Source organism: Pungitius pungitius, chromosome 17, assembly GCF_949316345.1.
Source record: "Pungitius pungitius chromosome 17, fPunPun2.1, whole genome shotgun sequence".
Classification (NCBI taxonomy): Eukaryota; Metazoa; Chordata; class Actinopteri; order Perciformes; family Gasterosteidae; genus Pungitius; species Pungitius pungitius.
Genome location: NC_084916.1, coordinates 2,561,107 through 2,587,260, shown reverse-complemented (window position 1 = coordinate 2,587,260; position 26,154 = coordinate 2,561,107). Strand labels below are relative to the sequence as shown.

General features: G+C 47.1%; 1 protein-coding gene across 5 annotated transcripts in view; it reads left to right on the top strand.

The window, feature by feature from the left end:
- The first annotated feature begins 1,068 nt into the window (after nucleotides 1-1,068).
- Nucleotides 1,069-26,154, top strand: part of hivep1 (HIVEP zinc finger 1) — a 37,653-nt gene continuing 12,567 nt past the window's right edge. The window contains exons 1-2 of one of the 5 annotated variants that reach the window (XM_037475163.2): nucleotides 1,069-1,301; nucleotides 3,550-3,677. In XM_037475163.2, coding sequence (XP_037331060.2) covers nucleotides 3,638-3,677 — 40 coding nt within the window. In that variant the 5' untranslated portion in view covers nucleotides 1,069-1,301; nucleotides 3,550-3,637. Of the gene's footprint in view, nucleotides 1,302-1,334; nucleotides 1,695-1,912; nucleotides 2,517-2,644; nucleotides 2,742-3,549; nucleotides 3,678-26,154 lie in introns of those variants that run through there. The other 4 variants (XM_037475168.2, XM_037475166.2, XM_037475164.2 and 1 more) reach the window with 4 other exon arrangements.

Genomic DNA, 26,154 nt, shown 5'->3' with positions numbered 1-26,154 from the left:
TGTCAAGGTGGTAAAAGTAAGTATTTTGCTTATAAGAACCGAGAAACAATGTCTGCTTTTATAGCTCCTCTAGCCTGCTAGTCTCTTCAGGGATGGACTGAAAACTTTAAAAAACAATGTATAAAAAACAAACTGACACCAACACCTGTCGGTATGTTGGCAAGCTGTTTGCGGAGTGTCCTGTTTCAACATGCAGCTAGTTTATTATAAGCTCACCTACAAAGTAAAACTAGTTTTCTGGCTTGTTCCACGGGCAGGACAGACATTTTATGTGCATACGTCTGATGAAGAAATGAAAACGATTTGAATACGAAATGTGCTCAAGGTCATTCCAGTTCATGGGTTTTCCGTCTGCAGAAACGTACGAGACAATAAGACGCATCGGGCACAACTCGCTGCAAAAGATTTGAGCATTCACAAGCCTTTGATGTAACCTGTCACTGCGTGGGAAACATTCACAACGTTTCTAATCACGTTTCTAATGGTTGATGTTGTATACTTTTGGTCCCAAGAAAAACAGTTAAAAGCTGATATATTTACACGTTTTAAGTACGCAATGCACTTTGCAATTTGCTTTACAAAATCTCCAACGGTTTTTATTATACCAATTTATCTAAAGTGAATCGCCCTTATTGTGAACAAGGCCAAACTGGTGAGAACAGCAGTAGTGTGAGAGGTTGTGTAAGAGGTGTACTACTCCTTACTTTCGTATTGCTCCCAACATAAACTAAACCTGGTGCGAAAGACGGAGACCCTCCTCCGAGGAGACTACCGCGGGTTGTTCTGTTGCGCATGGGAAAGCCCGGTCGGCGGTGGCGGAGGGGCACAGCGTGACCTGACAACAAGGAACCTCCGGGAAAACCGTCAGTCCTAAAGTATGTGCGGAAGAGCGAGTGCGTAGGGGGTCCGCCAGGGGGCATTACGACAGACGACACGACCCGTGGCGCCTCTCGAAGCGGACCGGGGACGATCGATACAGTGCCGGCGCGAGGGAGGGGAGGAGGGGGGGGGCGGTGTAGCTCAACCAACGCAGAAAGAAAGCACGCGGGCGAAATTCTGTCCCCGGGGTCATCGGGTCTTGCGGTGGCTCACCGGCCGTCGGGAGCCCCCCGCTGCAAGGAGAGGACACCTCGTGGCTGGAAGGCGGAGACGGGACCCCCGTTGACGTCAGTGGGCCTGTCTGTTTCCTGCAATAGAAAGTGAGAGAGAAGGTGAAGGGAGAAAATACAGAGCTGTATCCCCCCCCACACCCCACCCTCACCTCCTCCTTACACTAAAAGGTGTGTTACAACCCGGCACCTGTGAGTATTCATGAATCCAGCTTGAGTGCGCTTGTTTTGTTCGTCCCTGTGTTTTTGTGGCGGGGAAAGCCGCTGCCCGGTGGCGGGGTTCTGTCAGCGGGATATAGGTCGCTGTCGGTAGCTGCTGCCAGAGAGCAGTCGGACATGCTTTTATCGGTGTCCGGCGTGTGTCTCGTCCGGCTGTAGCCAGCTGCCAACTTTACAGCGTCTATGAAGTGTACCTTGTTCACGTAGGAGGCCGGCACCGGTGTGTGTGTGTGTGTGTGTGTATTTTTTTTTTGGCGCAGTGTTTTGGACTTCTGCAGCAAACCGAGCTCCTGAGGAGACAACTTGAGCTTGTCGGTGGCGGCGCTTCTCTACACGTCGCTCTTTGTTGCTCCACTTGTTGTTTAGGTAAGCCACAAGCTGCTGTCCTTCTCTCCCCCCCCCCCCCCCAACCCTCCATTGTGTGTTCGCGTGGTTAATGTCATCGCGACTGCCGCGGATGAAACGTGCATGTGTGGCGGCGGAAAAGGTTTCCCGGCCGCCGCGGCGCGTGCTCGGTTGGATGCGGTGGAAGTGTCCCGTTGGAGCTGCAGAGCCGCTGAGGGGTTTTCCCTGGCTCCTCCCCCCCCCCCCTCACAGGGCGTTCACGTGTTGCAACAGGCACGAAATACGCTATTCCCACGCATTGTTTTTGCTGACTTCATTGCTGCTCTTTTTCCTTCCCGCCGCCGCGTTCATGTGACTTCGCAACAACACCGAGAATCCGTGCAGCATCGCTCTTTATATCAAAATCACCCTCTATCTCATCTGTTTAATGTCACACACCCCGCTACAATGCGTGACTGTGCGCGCGTTGCCGCCCGCCGCTGCCCCGCTTTTATTTTTCCACATTATTTTATTTTTTTTACATAATATGCCAGTGGTGGATCCTCAGGTGTGAGCAGCAATCATCATTAGTCACCTGCACGCGCATTCCATGGCCGTGTGAGGACATCGCGTACAGCGCGCGGCCTCTCCTCCTTGAGTCACCGGTATGTTTCTCTTCCTACCCTCGCTTCGGTATCAGGGTGTTTCCTCAAAATAGCGCTACTCACGCACGCGCGCGCGCAAACAGAGACCGACTGAGAGACGCGCCGAGGAGACAAATATGTGCACGTCTCTCCCTCACCACCACCTCCTTCTCCTCCTCCTCCTCCGCCGTCGACCCTGAACCCGAATTGCGCATCGCAGGTGAGACGCGCGTCTCCTAATCGTGTCACTTGAACCTCCCGCGACCTCGATGGGTTTTTAGTTGCGACCTGCTGCGGCCGTCGCGCACACGCACGCGCCCACACGCGGACGCACTCACGCAAGCGCGCAGAGCTCTCCGTGCCGAAATTCGCCGTGAGGTGATGTCATTGCCACAGCGGCACATGTATCAACTGTATGGAGCACAAAAATCCTCCTCCCGTTGTAGTAAGTGTTATGTAATACTGGTGATGTGTGTGTGTGTGTGTGTGTGTGTGTGTGTGTGTGTGTGTGTGTGTGTGTGTGTGTGTGTGGGGGGGGGGGGGGGGGGGGGGGGGGGGGGGGGGGGGGGGACAGACAAAGACTCATTCCTGAAGCTCATGCATCGCTCCTGGCTGGTGTGTGTGTGGGGGGGGGGGGAGAATGCTTAGGTATAGATGTGATTAAACCAGATGCTCATTCATGGTGTTGCGCTTGTTGTTGTCTGTCTGCGTGGGGGTGAGCTCTTCTTCTGCGGCTGTTACTGCCAACATTCAGTGGTTACAAAATGGGGTGGGGGGGTGTTCTAAATGTTGCTAGCATTCATTTATTTTACCATTCAGAATTAGCATGACACTTGCATCAAGTGCCCAGTGCTTCTTGCTAAAGGTGCATCGGATGGGGAGCAATTGTTTGCATCATTCATCATCCTCGCAGACATTCGTCAAAAGTGACGCCCCCACCTATCAGCCGCTCTCATGTCAAATATGTCGTACACATCGGCCAATCTCCCGCCTGTGTGAGACGAGAGTGGCAGATAGCAGCTGCTGCACAGGTTATACTGATATGGCGGGGGGTACATATTCACACTTCCTTCCCTTTTCACTTGCACGTAACCTCAGCTCAGAGAGCAGAGGCTGGCAAAGAAGAGCTCGCCCTTAATGTGAGGGCACCTGTTTGAGGAATAAGCTCGATCGGGAGCTTCACGGTTTTGGGGATCTCACGTCTGGCTCATTCTGACGCGATGTGTACATATGTGTGTGTGTGTTCACTGCAGATGAACCCTGCGGCTCAGGACTGCACTCTTCCCGAGGTCCGACGTCCGACTTTCCCCAAAATGCAACCTGTGAACTGAGGGCGGAAAGATGCCGCGCACCAAACAGAACAACCCCAAAAACCTAAAAGGTGAGTTCACTGTGCTGCGATCTGCGTTTCCTGCTAGTTGGGGTTTGGGTGTTTTACGAAGACCTGAAGAGGAACTGCTCTACAGAGCGATGAGGTCATTTCAGTTTGTCCTAAAATACTTTGATTGTCGGCTTCCTTGGTGTCCTGAAAATTCAAAGGAAGACTCTTTGTCATAGTGCTATGTACATATTTTAAGGATCCATTCGTGGTCATATACGTTTACACTGGTACGGCGATGCTCGGCTTTGCTATTTGAAGTTTTGTCTTTTTGTTTTTACACCTCACGTCGCTGTCCACAGACCTAAATCTCTCAAGTGACTAAGTGCTCGTTTGCAGCAGTTAAACTTAAGCATTTTCATCGATTAGTGGGGGGAGATTAAACGTAATCTAACTTTTATTGTTCATATTCAGCACACATTGTCACTCCTAACAAAGTTAGCGCGTTGTATGGGCCTGTGGGACGAATGCAGTGCTTTCGTGTTTTGCATCGTATCCCGCCACATAATAACGGACAGTTTGGGGACGAGGCGGGTGGTCGTGCAGCAGAAAGCACTCTGAACCAAACTGCTGGAATGTCACATGTCGCAGTAGATGACGTGGTGGAGAAGCAGCAGCATCTCCGGTGCTGCCACAGGACAGCGACTGGCCGGAGGGATTCTGTCACGTGTTGAGAAATGACAGGTTTTCATGCGGCAGCAGACGTTCGCAGTTCACAGATCCACAAATTTGCAGCGCCGCACGGCGGGCGTGAAAGTGTGCATCAGTGCCATTCCACGCGACAGATTCCCTCAAATCTGTGAGCGCCTCTGTTTATCCCCCAGGCAGACACTTCCTGTGCTTGTTGTTTTTACCGGCCAAACGACGTAAATAATAGCGTTTTGGAACACCGGACGATAGAAACGGCAGAAACTCGCCTCTTTGCTGTCCTCTCTCTTCCTGCGCGTTGGGCGGTGCAGCAGCTGCAGGGTTTGGGGCTGGTTGTAACAGACCAGAGGGTAATTGATGTGGGGAGTGTCATCCACAGGCAAATGGGGGGGGCATTTGTAAAATAAGTTCAGGTGTGACGGCTAATTCCTCCGCATGTGTCTCTTCATGATGGTTTTTGGTCTTTTTGTGTGTGTCTCTTTGACAGTGTTTTATTACGTGTCCCTTATGTAGCCGTTATGCATCCCTCATTGTTATTCTATGTATTTTTGTTGTCATTCCTCACAGTTTATATATATATATATATATATATTTTCTGGAAGTCCTTTTGCCTCTTTGTGGTTGTTGTGTGTCACTCCGTGGTGTTTTTTTTCCTGTTGTTATCACTTAGTGTCTCTTTTTGCTAATCTAGTGTCTCTTTGTGACCATTTCCCTCTGCTTTTATTGTGATTTCACAATGCTCCTGTGGTCTTCTTTGGGTTTATATCTACATCATTTAACATTTAGAATTCTAAAAAGCAGTTCCTCCTTTCCCGCACTTTGTCTTTGTGGTGTTTGAACTCGATGCTACGTGGCTTCTCAGTGAAATTGCTCAACATGTTGTGGGGAGTACCCAGTCCACTTCCTCATCATCTGATTGGTGGCTGAGATATGCGTTTGGCTCATTGCTCTTCCCTTGGAGCCAGTAGATCACCGCTCCTTCCCGCCTTTCCCTTCATCCGACATGTAACCATCACGGCGTGGCATGTGATCACATGCTTGAGCTCTGTTGTGGAGAACGTTTCTTTTTCCCGGGACCTTTCGCCACACGAAAGGAACTCAACGCCCGAGGATATCTTGGAAGAAAGAAATAAAATTCACTCCAACGTAGTATTTTCTGTACTGCAATGAGTGACCCGGCTGCACCCGCCCACCTCCATCAAGTGGATGTTGGGTTTTTCTGGCGTGGGAGGGTGCAAGTACGAGCATGCTGCCGCTTAAGCTTCAATCTGAATTAGATATGTTGTTCACTTTTGAGTGTATATTTTACATGACTTCCAATGCACTTTTTGACTGTAATTATATATATATATATATATATTAGATAAAGTACTCTCAAATACAACCGCCTGGCAATAAGCCTGAAATGATTGTGAATGAGAGCAGTGGATCAATAAATAATAATTTATGTTCATTTGAAGGAAGGTTTATTGCTTAATCATATATTAACTTTGTTCGGCTTTAAATCACTCCTTGCTATTAATGATTCATTTTATAAATCATAAAATTGCCTCTTCTCCTCATAAGAATAACTTGCTGTGTGCATAGTTATTAGCGGATCAATACAACTGGCTCAGTGTGTTTAAATGAATGCTTGGTGATACCTTACCGGAAGGTTTCTGGATGTAATTTTTAATATGAAACCTAATAAACCAGCACTCTGGCTCTGGAAGCCCTGGAGGGAATTCTTTGAACTTGGAGGAGTTGTTCGTACGGACTGAAAAGTCAACGGTTTCATTTGGAGGTCAAAGGTTCAGTGTGACCTCGCATGGGTCCTATTCTTATGAGGTCATAACCCTCAATCTTTGCACAAACTAGCGCATGAGGTTGTTTGTTTAGATTTTGGGGTCAAAGGTCACTCTGACCTCACAAAACACAATTTGGGCCATACTTTAAATCTACTTGATACCAACGGACGTTCTTGATGTGGTTCTACTCTACTTTTGTCTGAGATGTAAAGACAAATGTTTCATGAACCTTTTTGCAGACTGTCAGCATACAGCTCAGCCGCCCTCAGTGTCTGCGTGTCGTATGACGCAGTTTGTGGGTAGAAATGCAGGAAGTTAGGAGCTCCTGCCCCCCCCCCCCCCTGAGCCCTTGTTTACATTTGTCACAGCTGGTCTCCAGGCAGGGACACGCAGTGGTTTCCCCCTCAGACAGATTCATTCTCTCTGTGGACTGCAGCAAATAACACTGTGATAAGATGTTAGGCTTTCTTTATGAATTACAGTGCAAAGTTTAAAACCAACACAAGCTGTTAAGTTATTCAAACTCCACGGTGCAGATTGTCCTTGTTTACTTAAGTGAGTCGATGTGTCTGTGCTTAAAATTTAATCAGCAACAATATTATAAAAGGTTTGTCAATGTGCAAATGGCAAACATTTCACGGTGCCACCTTCTCCGAGTGTAAACGTATTTGCGCTGCTTTTAATGACCTGGAGGTTTGTCGCTTTGGTCGGCGACGCAAGCAGCGTGAAGCGAAACCACGAGATGTGTTTTAATACGTTAAATAATGATTCACCCTGTGGTGCACACCTGTAAGCTCACTTCTTGAGCTCTTCAAATGTGCAATGCAGTCACCGTTGTGCAGCGCGCTGTGGGATGTGTGGCCTGGTTAGACACTCAGTCACAGCGGAAAAATGAGACCTGAAGTCAAAAACCCACCGCTTTTACAAATGAGTGCAGCTCATTAACCTTTCTGTGTGTCTGCATCCAGTGACTGCCATCCTTCCCACTCCTGTCGGTGGGTTGGTGATGGAAAGTAACCTAACCATGGGTGTGTGAAATATACTTCTCACTCGGTTTTATTTGTCTGACAGCTTTACTCACGTATGACACGTTGCACCTACTTCCTGTCCTCCTCTGCAGACGTTTATGATGAACTGAAGGTTGAGAAAGTCTTCCTTTGCAAAACAAACTAATTTAAAAGGCCTTTTGCGTTGAATGGAACAAGGCTTTGTCACCAAGCTGAGAACAGGACTGTTTCTCTTTTTCAGAGATACGTGGTTCTTACAGGTCAGCGACGCTCCAAACGCTCAAAGATCCCATTGAATTTGATGGATTGCACCAGATTGAACCAAACCAAATTAAATTAAAATGCATAATACATATTAAAATCTGCTGTGCTGTTACTGCACTTTGACTTGTGTTGCAGTAATGTCAGTGTGTGTGTGTAAAGGAGCGACTTCTCCTTCCAGCGTGCCCCTGGAAATGCCCAGACTTGTTAGCAATACCAGTGTTTATAGAAGTGACTCTTGCATTCCTCCTGTCTTATAAAAAGGCTCCTTGCACTACAGCCCCACAGGTCTTTATTGGAAAACATGCTGCGTGATAAATGGTGAACAACTGCAGTGAAAAGGCTGCGTGTGTGTGTGTCTATGTTTAACAAGGTGGAAAAATGTTTACACCCATAAAGCCACTGCAAAAGACGGAGATGGAGTTTATAACCCCTACCGATTCCCCACCCTCCCCCGACATTCTTCGCTGTGCTGACGAGGATGTTTATGCACAGAAATCAAGTTGGTACGTTCCATGGAATCGCCTGTGGTGGCTGATTTAATGTTTGGGTTCATTGTGCTCTGAGCAGCCACCTGTTGACTGGACAAAGAGGGATTTCCTTGTGTTTTATTTGAATTCTTTTTCACCGCCCCTGTGATTTATAGCAAAGTGCGACAGTTTCCTGTTAATGATCGACTCGGCTTGGTGGCCGGGCGCCGACTGTGGTCGAATATCCACGGTGGGAATGAACTGCTCTGATCGGAGTTACCCGCTGGACACGGAGCGGTTTGTTTGTTGCCTTTGAAGCCAAAGAGTCATTTCCGTTTCTCTGGCTCTGGTTCTGAGCTGCATTGAACTCTCACAGTGTCTGGAAAATGAAGGTCGGAGAGGTTTGTGACGGCTCTTCTGTCAGCTCTTGGCCTTGTGCTCCTTAACCTGCTACCAGGTTCCTTCCCAATCCATCTTAATCCCCAGGTCTCTTGCATACCTCATCACTGCCTCCACAACGTTTGGCTTTGTAGAAAACTCAATGAGCCCCATCATTAGAAATTACAAGAACAAAATACTTTTAATTGTCATCACTTCATCTGCAGACGCAATATTGCCTAAAGTTATTTCTTGACTATATTAATTGATTTTGCCTGGTGTAGTCTTTTTCTGCAGGAAAGTTCCTCGTAATGCCCCTTTAATTTGAAACGGAAACACACTTGTTTGTCCCTTCTGTGACTTCTGTAACCTTGTACATTTTATATGTTATGTATATGTAGAAAAATGTACAGCCAACTTGTGTCAGAAAAATATCTTTTAATTTGATCCAAGCCACAACATTTTCTTAATCGGTAACTGTGGTTACTTTACTTCTCTACATTGTCATAGATAAAGCCCCGTTAACACGTCACGTCCTGAATGCAGTTAACCAACTGTTAACCAACTATTTCTGCACTGGGAGCCACGTATGAGATAAAACTATCAGTCCACCACTTTCCGTGTGTAAGCTAGTTAGCCTAGCAACGGCGGCTATTACATGTCAGTGGAACCCCCCCTGTCTCACAGGGGCCTCTCTCCTCTCCGCTCACACCGGGACCCCCAACCGGCTCTGCCCTGGACCGGGGGCTCTTTTTCAGAATCACACGAGCTGGTTAATCATTTGTAGGATTTTTTAGGGACATTCCAGGCTTCGGCGGGTTCCTCTCCTGGCTATTCTCGTTTGTTTCATTGTTGTTATATGCACTCTTGCACCATATCTTGTTGCCATGACACCCACCCAGTTGACCACTCACTGCATTGCTCTGCAGGAGATGACGGTGCAGAGAAAGAGTTAAACCTGGCGAATGGATATTTACACGTTGTATCATGCACAGACCAACCAGTCCTTTCAATTTACAGTGTGTTTGAACACAGCGAGGCTCACACAAAGGGAACTTCTCTCCCAGAGGCGGGAGTCAACCACGTTTTAGCAACAGTAACTACAACAGACGGGCCAAAACAGGTCCAGGGATGTCTTTTTGGATTAGTGGTAACCAACGGAGAGGCTTCCCCTTTGACAGAGACGCAGCGCTGGGGACGGCCGGCCAAACGTTTGCAATGCGCTGCTCCCCATTATACATTTAAATTAGTAATTGAGTAATTGAGGAGAAATGAATTAGGAAATATTAAGTTTTCTTTATTTCGGTGGAATTATTTAATCACTTGATTAGCTGCACATCCTGTACTTGCGTCTCAATGAATTACAACAATTATGAGTCTCTGAGCTGCTACAATTAGTCAATTAGTTTGATGAGTTACAACTAATGAGTAACTTTTTATACTATTTTTTTCGTTTTGATCACTCGTGTACTTTTTTTTTCAATGTGTGAGGTTAAGGTTAGATTAAGGTTAGATTATTATTTAATCTATTTTAAACATTATATATATAATCTGCTTCCTCCTTGTGCCGTTTGCTTTGTGTTTCTACACATAAAAATCCAGGATGTTGTTCAGTGACAGTAAAAATAAGTGTTTCCTTGCATCCTTACCAGCTATGTGTGTGTTTTCTTGCATCACTGCCAGATGTTTAATTTTGAATTAGTGTTTCCTTGATTTTTGACATTCTTTATGAAATGGAAATCCTTTCGATTTATTTGGGTAAAAAAGCAAGAAGAAATGTGCTTTTACTGTTACATTTATGTTTGTATTCAACGGAGAAAACTTAAATACCGTGTTTTTTTTCTTCACATTAGCTTGCGTGCGTTCGATGCTGAAACTTACGTTGTTTAAACCATGCGTTCTTCCCATCGTGGCCAATATTGTGCCCTTGTTCTTTCTTGATCAATCATTTTGGGTTGAGACTGAACAAGATGTTTTCATAATCTCACGAAGCAACAGAGCTTCAGTTTATTCTCACATGAAACAAAGCTATGGTGTAAACTCTCTCCCACTTCACCTCAAACCAACTCTCAGTATGAATGTATTTGAAACTCCGCCTCTTTCTTCGGACACTGGTGACTAATACCGCTACACACACACACACACACACGTGTGTGCACGAAGGGCCTGTGTGTGTGTGTGTGTGTGTGTGTGTGTGCGTGGGTTTCTCCAAGTTGTGCTCCATCTCATGTCGTGCTGCGAGCGTCGCTCTGTGGAGGTAGAGATGCACTTCCATAGGAGAGGTCTGCCCGCCGAGGCCGGGGTTACCTGTGGGACGTCCACAGCTGCTCCGTGTGTGTGTGTGTGTGTGTGTGTGTGTGTGTCATCAGTTGTTGCCCAATAAATCAGATCATTGGGCTTAAACTTTTCAAGTGAAGGGCTCAGAGAAGCCAAGTTAAATTAGCGCTAACGAGCGGTTGACCCTCCCCTACTTCCTTCTTAGTACCTTCTGCCCTCCACAGGTGTGCCCCCCCCCTCCCCTCTCCCCCTCCAGCGGAGCCTCTTAGCTGAGCTGCGTTGATGGGGGGGGCCCGCAAGGTTTCCCTCTGCTCGCAGAGACCCAGAATAGTGGGAGAAATTCCCCCCGGTGGGATGTGAGATGTGATCCCAACAGACAGATGGGGGGGGGGGGGGAGCTCCTCTACGCAGCCAGGATGTATGTCATCTGCAGACGAGATCCAGACAAAACCTGCCTTTGTTTGGACGAGGGGCTGCTGAAACTCAGGGGGTCTACGTTTTTTTTTTCTTCTTTTTTTTAATGATTGTTGGGGAAAATGTGACGGCAGTGACAATAAGAGAAGGGTCTGTGAGTCGGAAACCCTTAAAAGGGTTGTTTTGCGTGGCGGTGCTTCTCCGTGTGCGAGCCGGCCTTACTTAATGGTTTGCACACGCAAAGCCCGATGGAAGGGTTGCCAGGGAAACAGAGCAGCATGAGTCCCGGTCTGCAGGTGCTGTTCCTTGTATCCTACTGCTGGAGCCTCCCACGAATATGCAGGGGGGGGTGAACAAGACAGGAGGGCAGAGGAACGTTGTGGGAGGTGCAGGACGAGCTGATGCAAATACACACAGAACACATGTGACTACGGAACAGCAGGGATTATTTCATTGGTTATTTTGATTAGTTTTTTTTTTTTAGCTGCTACTGTACTTGAGTTGAGCAGTTTTCCCCTCAAGCTGAAATGCTGATGATGAGTTGATTAATCAATTACGAAAATAAGCGACAACTACTGATTTATTTTCATTTTTACACAGTAAAAGTTGCCGCCTACATCCACATCTTTTTGTGGGACACATTTTTACTGAAAATAATACCCAGACCCCTTCATGCGTCACTCCCGCCCCCCCCCCCCCCCCCAAAAAAAGTCGGTTGTGTTTTTTTCCTTCACTTTTACATGGACACGTGGACGCACATACAAATAATAAGTCAACGAGGGGACGACAATGAGTCGGTGGAACGAATCCGGGGGAAACATTTAGAAAACATGTCAATAATGTTTAATCATGACCACAATGCCTCACTATGGACTCACAAATCATCTTTTTGACAATGATGTTGAATAGGAATGGCAGAGTGGAGACACTTTGATCCTGGGCTATACAAAGTAAACTGAATAGTCAAAATATTGTTTAACTCCACCAACTTCTGTACCTCAACTCCTCTTGTCAAATGTAAAAGACACGATTGTCCTCACTTCAGCAGCTCGACAAGGACCCGTGATGTCACGCGTTTAAGGAAGGGTTTCAGAGGAGGCTTGAGGCGAAAAATCAATTCAACGACTCAACCCGCGCGGGGCCTTAAGGTTCAGAGGGAGAACATGGTGGAAATATGCCGTCGTCACCTCGAATCTAGTGTTCCCCCTCCCCATGCTCTGAGTGACAAGCCCTGAAGGTGGACTCAGACATTCCTCTCTGGTTTAAAGTCTCCTCTGCGCCCCACATCCTGTCTGCCCACTCCCCACACGTTTGGCGTTGAGTCTCGCATCATGCATTGATTCATAAGGTCGTGGTCAGGAGAGCTGCTGATTTCCCCTAATGCAAACGAAGGCGCTCGCCTATCAGCATTTGCGGGAGCGGTTCCCGCTCATAAGGAATTCAATGTGAGGGTCTTTACTCTGCTCACGGCACCTGGGACGCACGACGCCGAATCCGAGGGGACGAATTCCATTTCAGGTTCACTTTGTGAGTCGGGTCGGCCTTCAGGAGGTCAGCTGCGGGGTTTCCTTAAGGTCAAGCCGTGGGATTTTTTGATCTACACTTCCTGTTTCTCAGCCCGCTGCGGCTCTGCAGCCTCGTGAGGTCACGTGGAAAAGGAAGGGGGGGCCGGGGGGGCAACTACTAGAAACGGATGCTAAGCTAACCGTGTTGTGACTCAAGGTCCATGCTCATCTACAATTAAATGAAGTTTTTATATCAAATCAATTTTTCACTGTAATTTGTTGAGAGAAATATGACTAATGATCTTATTATGCTGGATTTTGTCCGGCCATCGCCCCAAAAAGTACTATATAATCGATATACAATGTTATAAAACTGAAATTGGGAGAATTGGGCTCTCTAGACTAAATCCCATTCATGTAGTGGTGGGACTGTGTGTGTGTGTGTGTGTGTCCTTTGCTACCCGGCGACCTCGTGGGTCGATGGGAAGCCCGAGCGGGGTCGGGGAGGTCAGGTCAACATTTTAAAGACGTCCTTCTATTTTGAGTGAGGTCAGGAGGTCGGCGGCCGTCACCTTCTGGCTTGTTGCAGGTGCGGAGTGACAAGTGGCGGTCAGGTGCCAGGAGTCGTTGTCCTCGGCAACCTTGACCAGCCACAGCGAAGACGCTTTGAAGCAGTACCAGCTGCGGCTTTGCAGTGTTTCTGCAGGAAGGAGAGAGGAAGGAGACTGGAGGAGAGAGGGCCAAAGGGGGGTGAAATTAAAGGAGGAGGGGGGGGGGGGGTGTGTGGGAGGCAGTCAGGGTCAGGATGGGAAAGGGGAAGATGGCAGAGCGCCAGAGTGGAGGGTGTAAAAGGGAGGAGGGAAATGATGTCAGGGTTAAGAGAACGATAGAGAGGCAAACGTGAAGGGGGGTTAATGGGAAGGCTGTGAAAACATGAGGAAGAGGAGGAGGAAGAGGAAAGGGTGCCTGCCTGCCTGCCTGCTGGCAGAGCTTCATCCTCTTGCATAACACGGGCCATCTCTTCCTTTAGCTGCTGTTGCCATGGAAGAGATGTTGGTGGGGGGGGGTTTCTGGGCTCCACAATGCCTGACAGGAGGGAGAGACTTTGGGATTCTGAGCTGCGACTTTCCCTCCTGAACAGAGAAGAACGTTGGGAAAAAAAGAAAATCCTCCGGTGATATTTTTAGACGTTGCGTTCTGGATGATTCTGCCGGCAACACACATATTATCAAAAACACTTTGTGTGTGTGTGTGTGTGTGTGTGCGCTCACTGTTCAACATAAAGCTTTCTAGGGTTTGAAAGTGTTGTATATTTAACAGGTGCATTTAGATGTCCTTTTTTATCTATATAGGATAACACACACGGCATCGCGCCCCCACAGGCAGGGATTGTGGGAGGACGACAAAGTCGCTGCGCTCAACACGACGTGCACGTGTACCAGATATTTGGCTATTAGAGGGGAAACCATCAGTAAGCTCGGTGATTTATTTGTGTTCCTTTGGCCAGACAAAACAAGTCATGTTTTAAGAAGAAGTGCTGCTCTCAGGCTGGATGCACAGATGCACGCTGAGGGGTATTTATAGGCTGCGCGGGGGCGTGGGAGGTTGTGTCCAACAAGTAGGTTAGCTGCTAATCTCATGTTGATGTGTGGGAGTTATGCAGGAATTAGTGCTGCTTTTAGATCCTCCATCCTGCTTTGTTGGGGTTTTCCTGTTATTTTTATTTTTTTACTTTTAGGAGATAACTGCAGCTTGGCAGGGAGGGCTTCCCCTGATTTAAGAGTAGGAAATGCTAAAGGGAGAGGAGGAGGAGGAGGAGGAGGAGGCGTGGTTGCTACACTGAGGGGGAGAGAGGCAGGCCAACGTGAGAAGTGAAAGCAAAGCTGTCTGGTGTGTGTGTGTGTGTGAGGGGACAGACTCGGCTTCATTTGTCTTCTCTTTTCCTCTCGGAAACGAGGGAGGCAGAGGAATGTCACCGGTTCTTAGTTGGGAAAGTGTCTGGCTCGGGAATGCCCCCCCCCCTCGGGAACAGCAGCAGCTGGCAGCGTCTGCGACTCGCTCTGAGAAAGTGTCGACTTCTCCCTTCTAACAGGTACCGTGTGCTGCGGGTCGGCCGTGCGTGTCGAGTCTCTCCGTCGTCCTTCCTCTGGTGCACACTGTTTACATGCTGTTTGTCATGGGGGGGCACGTCGCGTTTACATTGATTGGAATATTTCACTTGTTTGTGGAGCCGGAACAAACTTGTTTTGATCAGTGAGTAATCTGGCCGTTTCTTCTCTTGATTAATATGAAGAGGTTTAAAGGCAGAAACTAGTGTAAAATAATACATGTACTTTTTTTCAGGTAGAAAATTGTAAGACAAGCAAAAGGCAGAAAAACATTTGAGACGCGGGAACCTTAAACTTGAGCTTTACCCCTCAGAGGCTTATTAAAGTAGTCGACTCACCAATCAAACTAATTGTATCGGCCTTTCTTATTTCAGTCTCCACTCCACACAAAGCTATTTGAATGTCATGAACAACACACAATTCTGCAGCCTTTCATTTTGTTTAATATAATTATTGCATTCCACACCAGCCTGAAACACTTCCTGCTGCCTGTCCGTCGTCGTTGTTGTTTACAACTTCCCTGAGCTGTGTGTGTGTGAGTGCGTGTGTGTGTGTGTGTGTGTGAGTGCGTGTGTGTGTGTGTGTGTGCGTGTGAGTGCGTGCGGCGAGAGTGAGGCGAGGCGTCCGGGCTGCAGCAGCTGACGTCCACCATGAGGACAGGATCAGCCTGTGGACGGGACTCTGAGGTCACTTATGAACTTCTCCTGACTGAACTTTTCATTTACTTCCTTTGCTTCCCCTTCGGACTCGGCTGTAATGACATTACGCTCTCTGAAATGCGTCATCTGATTAGCTGTCCTTCAGCAGCGGCCTCCATTAATCCTCCAGTGGTGCAGGGTTTCCTGTCCGTCAGGTTTACTCATTATTAAGTTGTCACTTTCTTTAATGGTCCGTTTCAATTGCCTGAAATTTGTGAAAACCGGGCAAAATATCAAATTTTCAGCTGAGGTGAAAAAGAAGATCCAGTGATGGAGCTAAAAGTGAAGTGAAAGCCGGCAGTCTGTCATTTTCATCATTTAACGGCAAGTGACCACACCAGCACTCAATATTTAGTTTTTTTTTTGTAGATCATCTGCAAATAGTCTTGGAAACTTGATGATCATATTTCAGGAAAACATTATTATGCTTTTTGATTTTGAATTTGATTAATCATATGGTCATCCTGTCATTGGTCCCAGTGCCTTAAATGTGAGACGTAGCTGCTTATATTTGTCCTCCATTGTAATGAACTAAATATCCTGAATTCTGAAATGTCGTTTGAACAATAGGTGATTATGGGCTTGTGATGTAGCTACAGCTCTAATTAGGACAGTCATGGCTATGTTTGTGCCTAAATAGGTGAACATGTGAGCGGAGCACTTGTTGTTTCATAAGACACGGACACCTTGCTGGTTTCCTCGTCCTGGTGCTGTTTTTAGACTGGGAGGTGAGCGTGTCGGAGGAGAGGGACTGAGGGAGTGGGCAGTAGAGGCAGGACAAAGACTCAGAGGGGGAGCATTTGAAATCGGGGGAAGAGGGTGATGATGATTGGAAGAGGCAAACGGGAGGGAAGAGAAAGGCAAGACAAGGTGGGGAATTTGGGGATTTAGAGGAGGACCAACATTAAAAGACAGGGAGAGAACGCCTCGTCTCAGTGTGGTTATGTAATATTACCTCCTGATGGTGGCAGAGGGAAGCACAGAGTGAGTTGGTTGGCAACAATAACACCACAAAGGAAGACTAACCGCTGCTTCTTGAACATAATAACAATCATTTATAAAAAAAATAATAAGAAGCTGTCTGATTTGCCTTTTTTAACAGGATTTGACTCTAACATGTTTACGTTTGAGGTGCTCAATCATCACTGCGGTGCTCCCGTGCCATCTCATGTTGATGTTCATGTTGCATATTTTGCAATTTACACACTTATTTTAATTTTCTTTAGTGTGGAATGCTCCCCCACTGTGGATGTGGTAAGTCGTACAGACCTCTCTGCCTGCGCCATGTGACTCCAGCAACTGCAGCTGCTCTTTCCTCCACCGCGGATCGGCTCTTTTTTTGTTTTGAGTGTCGTAAAAATCACGCAACAAATCGATAATGAAATTTGTTGCCAGCACTTTTAATAATCAATTTTATCGATTAGTTGTTGTGGCCCTGAAGCCTACAGTCAGTCAGGCCGTTTTTTGAGAAAAACAATGTTGTGAAGTAATGTACGTCCGTAAAAAAGTACCTTCACTGGGTAGAATACACGCGGTACTGATGTGCTGAACCAGCTATAAAAGCAGGTGGTTTTGTGTCTGCATTCACAGAGAGAAACCAGAGGGAGCGTCAGAGCAACAGGAGAGCCCTGTGCACAGCGTAACAATGCTCTGCATGGCAGGAGGACACTGCAATAACACACTGTAACTGTACGGCAGGAGGACACTACGATAACACACTGTAACAACACTGTACGGCAGGAGGACACTATGATAACACACTGTAACAACACTGTACGGCACGAATACACTGCGATAACACACTGTAACAACACTGTACGGCAGGAGGACACTGCTATAACACACTGTACGGCAGGAATACACTGCAATAACACACTGTAACAACGCTGTACGGCAGGAATACACTGCAATAACACACTGTAACAACATTGTACGGCACGAATACACTGCGATAACACACTGTAACAACACTGTACGGCAGGAATACACTGCAATAACACACTGTAACAACGCTGTACGGCAGGAATACACTGCAATAACACACTGTAACAACACTGTACGGCACAAATACACTGCGATAACACACTGTAACAACATTGTACGGCACGAATACACTGCGATAACACACTGTAACAACACTGTACGGCAGGAATACACTGCAATAACACACTGTAACAACGCTGTACGGCAGGAATACACTGCAATAACACACTGTAACAACACTGTACGGCACAAATACACTGTGATAACACACTGTAACAACACTGTACGGCAGGAATACACTTCAATAACACACTGTAACAACACTGTACGGCAGGAATACACTGCAATAACACACTGTACAACACTGAAACAAAAACCTTGTCGCAGAAATACTATAACAACAATGTATGTCAGAACTGCACTGTAACACACTGAAACAACACAGTGTTGTAGAAACGCACAGTAGCAACACACCATGATGAAAGCAGCTGGTTTTGGACCAGTGAATGCACGATTTCATTGAAACAAAATGGATTTCATGGCAGCAACGTGTCTCACATGTTCCCATGAACAACCCATCAGATAGACTTGCATCACAACGGCCGTCGGTGCGGTGCGGTGGCTGCTCTGCAATGGAAGCAGCAGAAAGGAGAGGGGAGGCGAGAAGCTGCCGATCCTGAGCAGGAGACCACGACTATTTAGTAACACACCGTTTAGATCCTGATTTCCTGAACAGGCCCGAGTCCTCATAAGCTCCAGATCGGATTACGGGTCGTCTCTCTTCCTAGAAGGCTTGGCGCTTCAATAGTTTCTCCTCTTGCAGCGAGGATGCCCTGTGAGTGGATTTGGAGATTTGAGAGCCACGTCCGACTTATTGGCCAGATATGTGTAAGATTCTTCTGATTGAATCAATGCCTCGGAGCTATGAACGGGTCCCTGATGGTGAGCGGTCGTATTCAGGCTTTTCTGGAAACAAGTAGTCGTGTCCTTTACTTAGGTCCAAGTACAACTACTTTTAATAGAGGAGATTTCAACTACAAGTAAAAGTCGCTCGGCGGCGCCCCCTGAGGTCATTTGTTAGAACGGTAGAGGCCGTTTGGGCGTCCCACTGCGTCTCTGTGCCATCGCACTGGCTAATTACAAAGGGTTGATTCTGGGGTGTTTGCCTGTCAAGTACTTATAGTCCGTATCCTGGAAATGGCCCTGCACAACTGCTTGGTCACGCTGGTTGTTGTCTTTAAATATTCATCTGTTCTTCTGAAACTCTTATGTGGCCAAACCGCGAAACCCTCGGAATTTCCCTTAAGGTCAAAAAACTAACCAGGGGGGCCTTCTTCATTTCTTTCTGTTGAGTGAGGGTGAACATACAGGAGAGCTCCACATAGAGACAGTGAATCGGGGCAACTGAGTAGCACAATTTATTTTTGACGTTTAGACTTCTGCTGTTTTCTCGGTCACTTGCAGACTGTTGTTTCTTCGCCCGCACACTTACATATTCTCTTCTTTGGAGTTCTAAAGAAGAGCAATCTGGCTCCTGGGTGTTTCTGTTTCCTGTTGAGATGAAGATTAGAAGTGGTTTGCTTCTTTCTTGGGATCTCTGTTACTTTTCATGAAATTAAATGGAAATAAAGAAAAAGTGCGTATTGCAACAAAAACAAAAAAATCCCCTCCTTTCCTGCATCAATAATCAGTTAAATGTTTAAGCTAAGTGCAAAGAATACACAAAGTTGCGTTAGTATACATTTGTCTCTGGGCCTAAAGTTGGAAATGACTCATAAAAAAAAGAAGAATCCTTTTCATGAATGATTCATTCTGATGGGAACCTTTTAAAATGGACTCGGTTCTCTCCGACGCACCGAGAGCAAAACAAAATGAGGCAACCGTTGAGGTCGGACCCTTATGAAGAGCTGTAGGAGGTCGTGGTCGCCTGGGGGTGAGTGAGATGTTGGACCAGCAGTTGGCACACCAGGCTCCTCCCCCTCTGAGGCAAACAGAAAGGAGGACGGAGAGCGAGATAGCAGGATCCCCTGAAGGGTGCCAAAGCCGGTTTCAGTGACGTCACCCGGCCTGCTGTGTTAGGGCAGGCCCAACCCTCCCCCCTCCCCCTGAAGCCTTACAGGAATTCCCCTCCTCGTCACGTTGTTCGCAGGAAACCGTTGCAGAGTCCCAGCTGATAGGGGGCGGAAGCACAGACGTGTGTCTACTTGTGTTGACACTGGAGCGAGCAGGCTGTGTGCACTCGCTGTTCCTTCTCCGTGTTGTCTTTTGTTCGTGAACAATAGGCGCTCAACAACAACAACAACAACAACAACAACAACGGGGTAAGAAACTCAACATTTTGTCCTTCAGGCCGCTGGGAAACAGTCGTTATTCACCGTCGTCAAGTAGCTGAAGTGAGGTCAGACGTGTGTGCAGCTGCACTCTGGTGTGTTTGTGGTCGTATTCGTCATCTAATAAAAGTCCACGGGGGGGGACACCTCCACTCCCGTCAGCCAGTGTGAGACGGGCTGTGGACTGTGTGAGCCAAACAGGAAACAAACAGGAAGCAGGGACCTGTCACTCAACCAACAAGTTCTTTGGACCCAGGGCAGCTTTCAATTTTGATTTGACAGGACCAGCTGCGTCGAGAACAGACGTTAGATTGTTACTGTAAACCTCATCAATAGAGAAGCTGTTTTTTGTGATTCAATGCAAATCAATTTCACATTCAGTTCTTCTCAAGGTAACTACTTTAAGGAATTGATTAATTTATTAATGTGTAATGTCCCATTTCTTTAATTAACTCTTTGGAGTCCCGCTTCCTGCCCCAAACTAGATATAACTTGGTAATTACTGCTAAATAAACACATCAAAAACATGAATGAAGTAGAACAAATCAAAAGTAGAATAGAGCTTTTTTATTTTTTAAGATCTAATTTACAACAATAAAGAAACATCAAACAGAATGATAAATGTAAAATGATAAAGAACAATCCAAACAGAATAGATCTCTTCTTTTGTCTCTAAACTGTGAAATGTGCTTCCTGGTGCTTCAGACTGGCTGTGAGCTCTGTGTCACAACCCCTCACAGCCCAGGATGGGGGGGGGGGGGGCACTGGAGACGCTGACTGGATGAAGGTTGACGTGCAACTGGTTTTACTTCCTTTTTTCTTTTTTCACTTATTGCCTCTGAAAGATAAAAAGTAATAAAGAGTGTTGGGCGTTTGTGTGGAGGCGGCTTCAGCGCTCGGCAGTAACCAGCAGATCGTTTACAAAAGCATTCAATCTAATCATCTCTAATAGCGTCACACTCATCAGGGGTATGTAGTCTTACTTAAAAATGCAAAACCTCTACACGAGCTCTGTTTAATAAGATTTACTCTAATCTCGTGTTTTTGTATCATTTGGTCGGATGTAGAACTAAAACACTCTGAATTCTGGGAAATGTTCTGGTAATTTTTGCAAACGTTGAGGCTCGTTATCCCTCATAAGGAGGATTTCCTTAAGTTTTTTGTTTTTTTTTACTCCCTTTGTTTCTTTTCATTTTCATTAAAGGCTGCACATACAAATGTTACCACGTGAAAACAAACCAGGACACTTTCTTTAGTAGAACGTTTGTTGATCTCTTGTGTTCGTTAATGAACTGCTAGAAGACCAGAGATTGGTCGACGGTGGCGGCGCGTTGCAGCATCATCTGTCCTGATTTGTGCCTGCGAGGGAAGGAACTCGTTACCCAGCGCTCCTCTGCGCCGAGTCGCTGCGTTGTGTTTGGAGTCGGCCTCTTTCTTCTCTATTTTTGTGCCTCTTCTCCTTTTCTTTTTTAAGGGGGGGGGTTAAGTGTGTTTCTGGTCTGAAAAAGATGGAAGAGGTAATATTCACATTCCCGGGCCTCCCTGCTGCACCATTAGCCCCCCCCCCCCCCCCCCCCCCCCCCCCGGCACCAACACACACACACACACACACAATTTTCTACCCGCCCAAGCAGAGTTCTTGTTATATCAATTTTTCACAAGGTTGCCCACGCGGTCCCAATAATCAGTGGCCTGCAGTCTGCTGCTTGTTCCACCTACATACCTACATGGTCCTGGGGGGGGGGGGGGGGGCGCGGTGGCACGTACCAAACCCCTGCCTGCGCGCGTCTACATTTCCTTTGTGTGGTTGCAGCCTCATTCCAAATCTTTGCCAGCAAAGGGACGTGTCCTCCAATAATGACTCTGAACAAAGGAATGCAGCTTGTTGTGTACAGGATCAGCATTTCTTCTTCTTTTTATACACATGAATTATTAAGGCCGCCCGCCCGGGGGGCGCCCATTAAGGCGTTGTGTTTTTTGGTGTTAAATCCCCTACCTGCCCTGGCTCTGTCATTTTCCTTCAACATCACCAGTCTCGACCCCCCGTCCCCCCCCCCCCCCCCCCGCCTCCTTCCCCCTCCCCACCGTGGCTCTCTGCAGTCAGCAGCTGATCTCCAGGCGGCATAGAGAGCAGGACTTAGTTTTACGATACATCCTCTTCCACTTCCTGTTATCTTGCTGTTGTTTATCTTTATTGAAGTATCACCTTAGAATGATTCAATTACTCAAATGTAATACCTGTGTGTACGTCATTTAAATAGAATCATGATTTATCTTTTTTTTTTTGTAGCACAGAAAATGCCCTAAAACGGTAAAATACAGCGTAACACGTTTTATTCCATAAAGACACACAAAAAGGAATATTTCGTTGTGTTATGTGTTGTCATATAAGTAATGGAAAAATGAAAGCAGACATTATAAAAACTCCCTTATTAAATTATTAATCTTTGTAATTAAAGGTTCAAAAGAGTAAATGTCCATCATTGATAATAAATAGTTATGTTAGTGGTTTTTAAACTATTGAGCAGAAATAAACTCCATTTTGTAGCATATTATTCCAAAACTGTCCACAATGATGCTTTTTCTTTTCATACACAACAAGAGGCAGAAATCAGGAACCAGCCACTATTTGGAGACTTTCCTGATGAATGACTAATAGATCAGACTTTCCTAACCCTTTAGTCCCTTCATCAAGCCTAAATACACTAGTATGTCGTAGGAAGCTGTTCAGTAACAGCTATGCAAGGAGGGCTGTGCTCTCAGACGGGCCGGGCTCCCCCCGTGTCCGTGGCGACAGAGAATGTGTCAGAGACTGACAGTGACCCTTATGGCCGCTTACTCATTGGGTCAGCTGCTGAGGGGGGCACAAAAGCTGCGTCTTCCCCCGCAGGCCGCGGGAAGGGGAACAAAAACAAGCTGAGACGAGATAAACGCTGTTCCCTTGGAAGGTGACGATGAGTATACTGTGCCGAGCTGCCAGATGAAGCCTGTTTTGCATTTTTTGTCAGGGAGTGATGCACGTAATCATACAAAAGAATCCCGTGGTGGCGTAGTTAATAGATGGGTGCATATGCATAAGTGCTCATCACAAGTTCCCAGAGCTCAACGCGAAATCTTCTGATGTTTTGTCTGTGCAGCAGTGAGTCTTTGCATCTCAGGTTGGAAGCAGTGGACTGTTAACTAATCACTTCTAACAATAATCAAGAGACCTAATAAGAGACAAATTGTTTCTGCTACCAACAGCAATTCATGCTCTGTTCTTTAAAACTATATATAATACAAAATACTAGTGCTGTCAGTTAAATGCGCTATTAACGCAAACCCATTTTAACCACGTCAGTTGTTTTAGCGCAAGATTAACGTTTTCTTTTTATTTTGTATTTATTTATTTGGGGGGGGGGGGGGGGGGGGGGTGGATGACTGTTTGAGGCTTGTCTGTTAGAGTGGCTGTCTGAAAGCAAAGAAGAAGGAGGCTTACCTTTTTATTGGTAACCTAACTGGTTCATTGTTTCTGAAATAAGAGGCCTGGCTGCTTTGTTCAATATTAAACCCTGGTTTACTATAGGCTGAGTCCTTGTTTACCTGACCCAATCCACTTCCATGTTGATAAGAGCATTAAAATTAAGAAATAAATAAATGAAGGGACATTTAGAATAGGTACAATTACACGATTAGTATTTGGGCTGGAACGTAACCTTCTGGATTTGGTGAAATATCCGATCTCTGCTGTGCATCTTAAGCGGGTGTCTGCTGACTTAGAAACGTCTGAAGGCTGAACAAAGGCGACTGCTGCCGTGTGTTGTGCGTGTGCGTGTTCGCATGCAGCCGGCTGGTGGAGGTGCTCGAGTTACATAACGTCCCTCGCTCGGTGACGGGGGAGAAGGCAGCACCTGCCGACTCCCATCTCGTCATCTTCAGCCTTCCGAGGCACCTCCTCCTCCTCCTCCCCTCAGTCTCGTTCTCCAAACACTGCGTCTGTCGTGCGGCTCCTCATCCAGCATCAAGCTGCCACGGCTGCATGTCGTGTTGAACACTTTGTCCGCAAACATTGAATTCAGGTGGATGCATGGATTTGGGGCAGCGCTGACGTCACGATTGCCGGTGGTCGCCGGCCCGCTTGGCATCGCTCTGGCGTTCTGCTGGTGTACTGGTGGGGTGCCACGCATACTGATGACATATAGGGAGAGCTGGACGCCGTGCATATGGGCCCAGTGAGAAGCTGCTGTCGATGCCCCGCCATTTGGCATGTGGAGGCCCAGCAGGGCAGGCTGTCGGGCAAAATATGAATGTGTTGAAGGCTGGCAGTGATGGAGGGGGGGGGGGCGTGCAGCCCGGTGATTATTTGTCTGCAAATTTATCGGCCAAGGCAGAAGCGGGCTATCAGAGGGGATCCGGTGCAGTGTTACCGCCTGTAATATAATATATAGATATAATATATCTGGGTCTATTTTCTATTGCGAGGCGAGCCGCCACTCCAGCTCATCAGCATGGGTTCGCAACCGTGGCCACGTCCTCACTGCTAATTGTCTGTCAGATGCCTAAATGGAGTTGAGATGGGCTTCCCCTGTCCGGTGAGCAACCGGGGGGGGTTCTGACAGGCTGTGAATTGGCACCAGGTGGGTGTCGGGATGGAGGAGCGTGCACGATTCCTCAGCGATGACGTCACAGCGGACCCAGCGAGCACAAATAAGCACATTTCTCAGTCGACAGTGCAGAAAGGAGTGGGCTGGAAGACGCCGGGGGAGGTGGGGTGTTGCATTAACGATTTGCGGTTGTCATGACGGCGACCAGTGAGGAGGCTGACTCCTTCGCCTACAAACTTCCGCTTTAATTGGCAAAGCAGCCCGCTGCGTCCCCTCGCAGCCTTAGGACCCCACGGAGCCCCCTCCAGTCCCACATTTGTAGGACTGTTGTCCAACAGGGCGGCTTTAGGAGAGTTCTTATGGAGTCAAGTGGGTAGATGGAGGAGGGCCAAACCAGATGTAATATCAAAACCACATGTTCAAGTAATATTGACTTGCCTTGTACTGAATTAAGAAAGACATGTGGATGCTTCAGCTTCTAGCCCACCTAAAGCCCTGATTCTTGGTACATTTTCATGATGTTTATAGGTTGGATTGAGCTTGGAGAAAAACAAAATGACAGCGTGACTGTCATTTTTCACTGCAGAACGTAAAATCGATGTGCTCTGGTTTTTATCACCGGAAACGTGTACTTCCTACCGGACGATTACACCAATTTCAGGCGGCATGATGACGCAAACGGGTACCACAGGGGCCCTGCACCTTCATCGCAAGCTAGCTCTCATCTGTCAGAAGGAGGGACCCGTCACAAGCATTCCACACATTGTTGGACGGACTTCCACTAATTGGAGTCAGCCAGGGTTGCTTTTGAATGAAATGCGTCCGTTAATAAGCAAGGATCACTAATTATGGTGACCGGACATGAATTTTTTACCATGGCACCCAGACCACCTCAGCAGCCCACACACCATTCATGAGCGGCCCTGGAATCCTTCCCTGCGCTCCTAATGACTCGGGCGCTGTGCATGGAATCATCTTTGAGGCCGCCCCTTTCCACTCATTCGGGTGTTTCCCGTTGTTTTACGTGCTCTAGAGCGTCACTCGACGGGTGCCATTCAGCACCAGGGGTCTTCTCTGTGGCTCGCTGTGTAAGACATGCCATCCGATCTTTGACAACTTCCACAGTCTCCAACCACACGACCACTAATAAGGTTTGTGTTGGGCTGTACTCACTTGGGCCTCGGGTTGCCCTTGTGGTTTAATCCGAGACGCATGCATCATGCTGTGCATACAATACGCAAAAACATTTCTACCTCCAAATCTTTCGAACAAGCCTTTATTATCTAAGATTGATTTTGCAGCCCAGTGGAGATGCTGTGAGTGGGAAACACAACCTCGTTTTTTGTCGGAGGACGTTCACGTGGCCGTTCATATGTACATAGATGCAGACACACACAGTGTGAGCCTTGGTTGCTTTGTTTCCGCTGGCAGGGTGCCTTTGTTTTGCTCCACGGCAGCACAGGGAGGGGTGGGGACGCATTATGTAATCCGTGGCGTGTGCCTGGGATACATAAACGTAGATGGAGAAGGGTGTGACTACTAACACACACACACACACACACATGATGACATAATCTACTGACCTCTTCTGTGGCCTGCTGGTATACCCCCCTCCCCCCCGTTTCCTCTTTAGTGTTCCCGGCATCAAGCAGTGCTTTTGGGAACCCCTCCTCTACTTCTTCTTAAACATCTGTGCGATCCAGGATACAAATTGTTCCCATCGGTCCTCGCGGATCCTAACGTCGTGCACAGGGCACAGAAGCTGCGGCGGGTTTATTTGTCCATTGAGTTACTAACATGGACAACGTCCCTGTTTTTTACTTTTTAGTATTTACACATGAAAAGCAGATTCTCTTTCCTGTGGCTTTTAAGCCGTTGCAGATCCACACATTGCTGCACAGTGATTACTGTTTGTAGTAAACTAAACCGCCTTGTGGTGAGCACAACCCACAGCATGTAGGTACAGGGAAACATGGGGAGAAAATAGACAAAGATCAACCGATTCCTCTCAAATGTTGTATTTATCTGTTT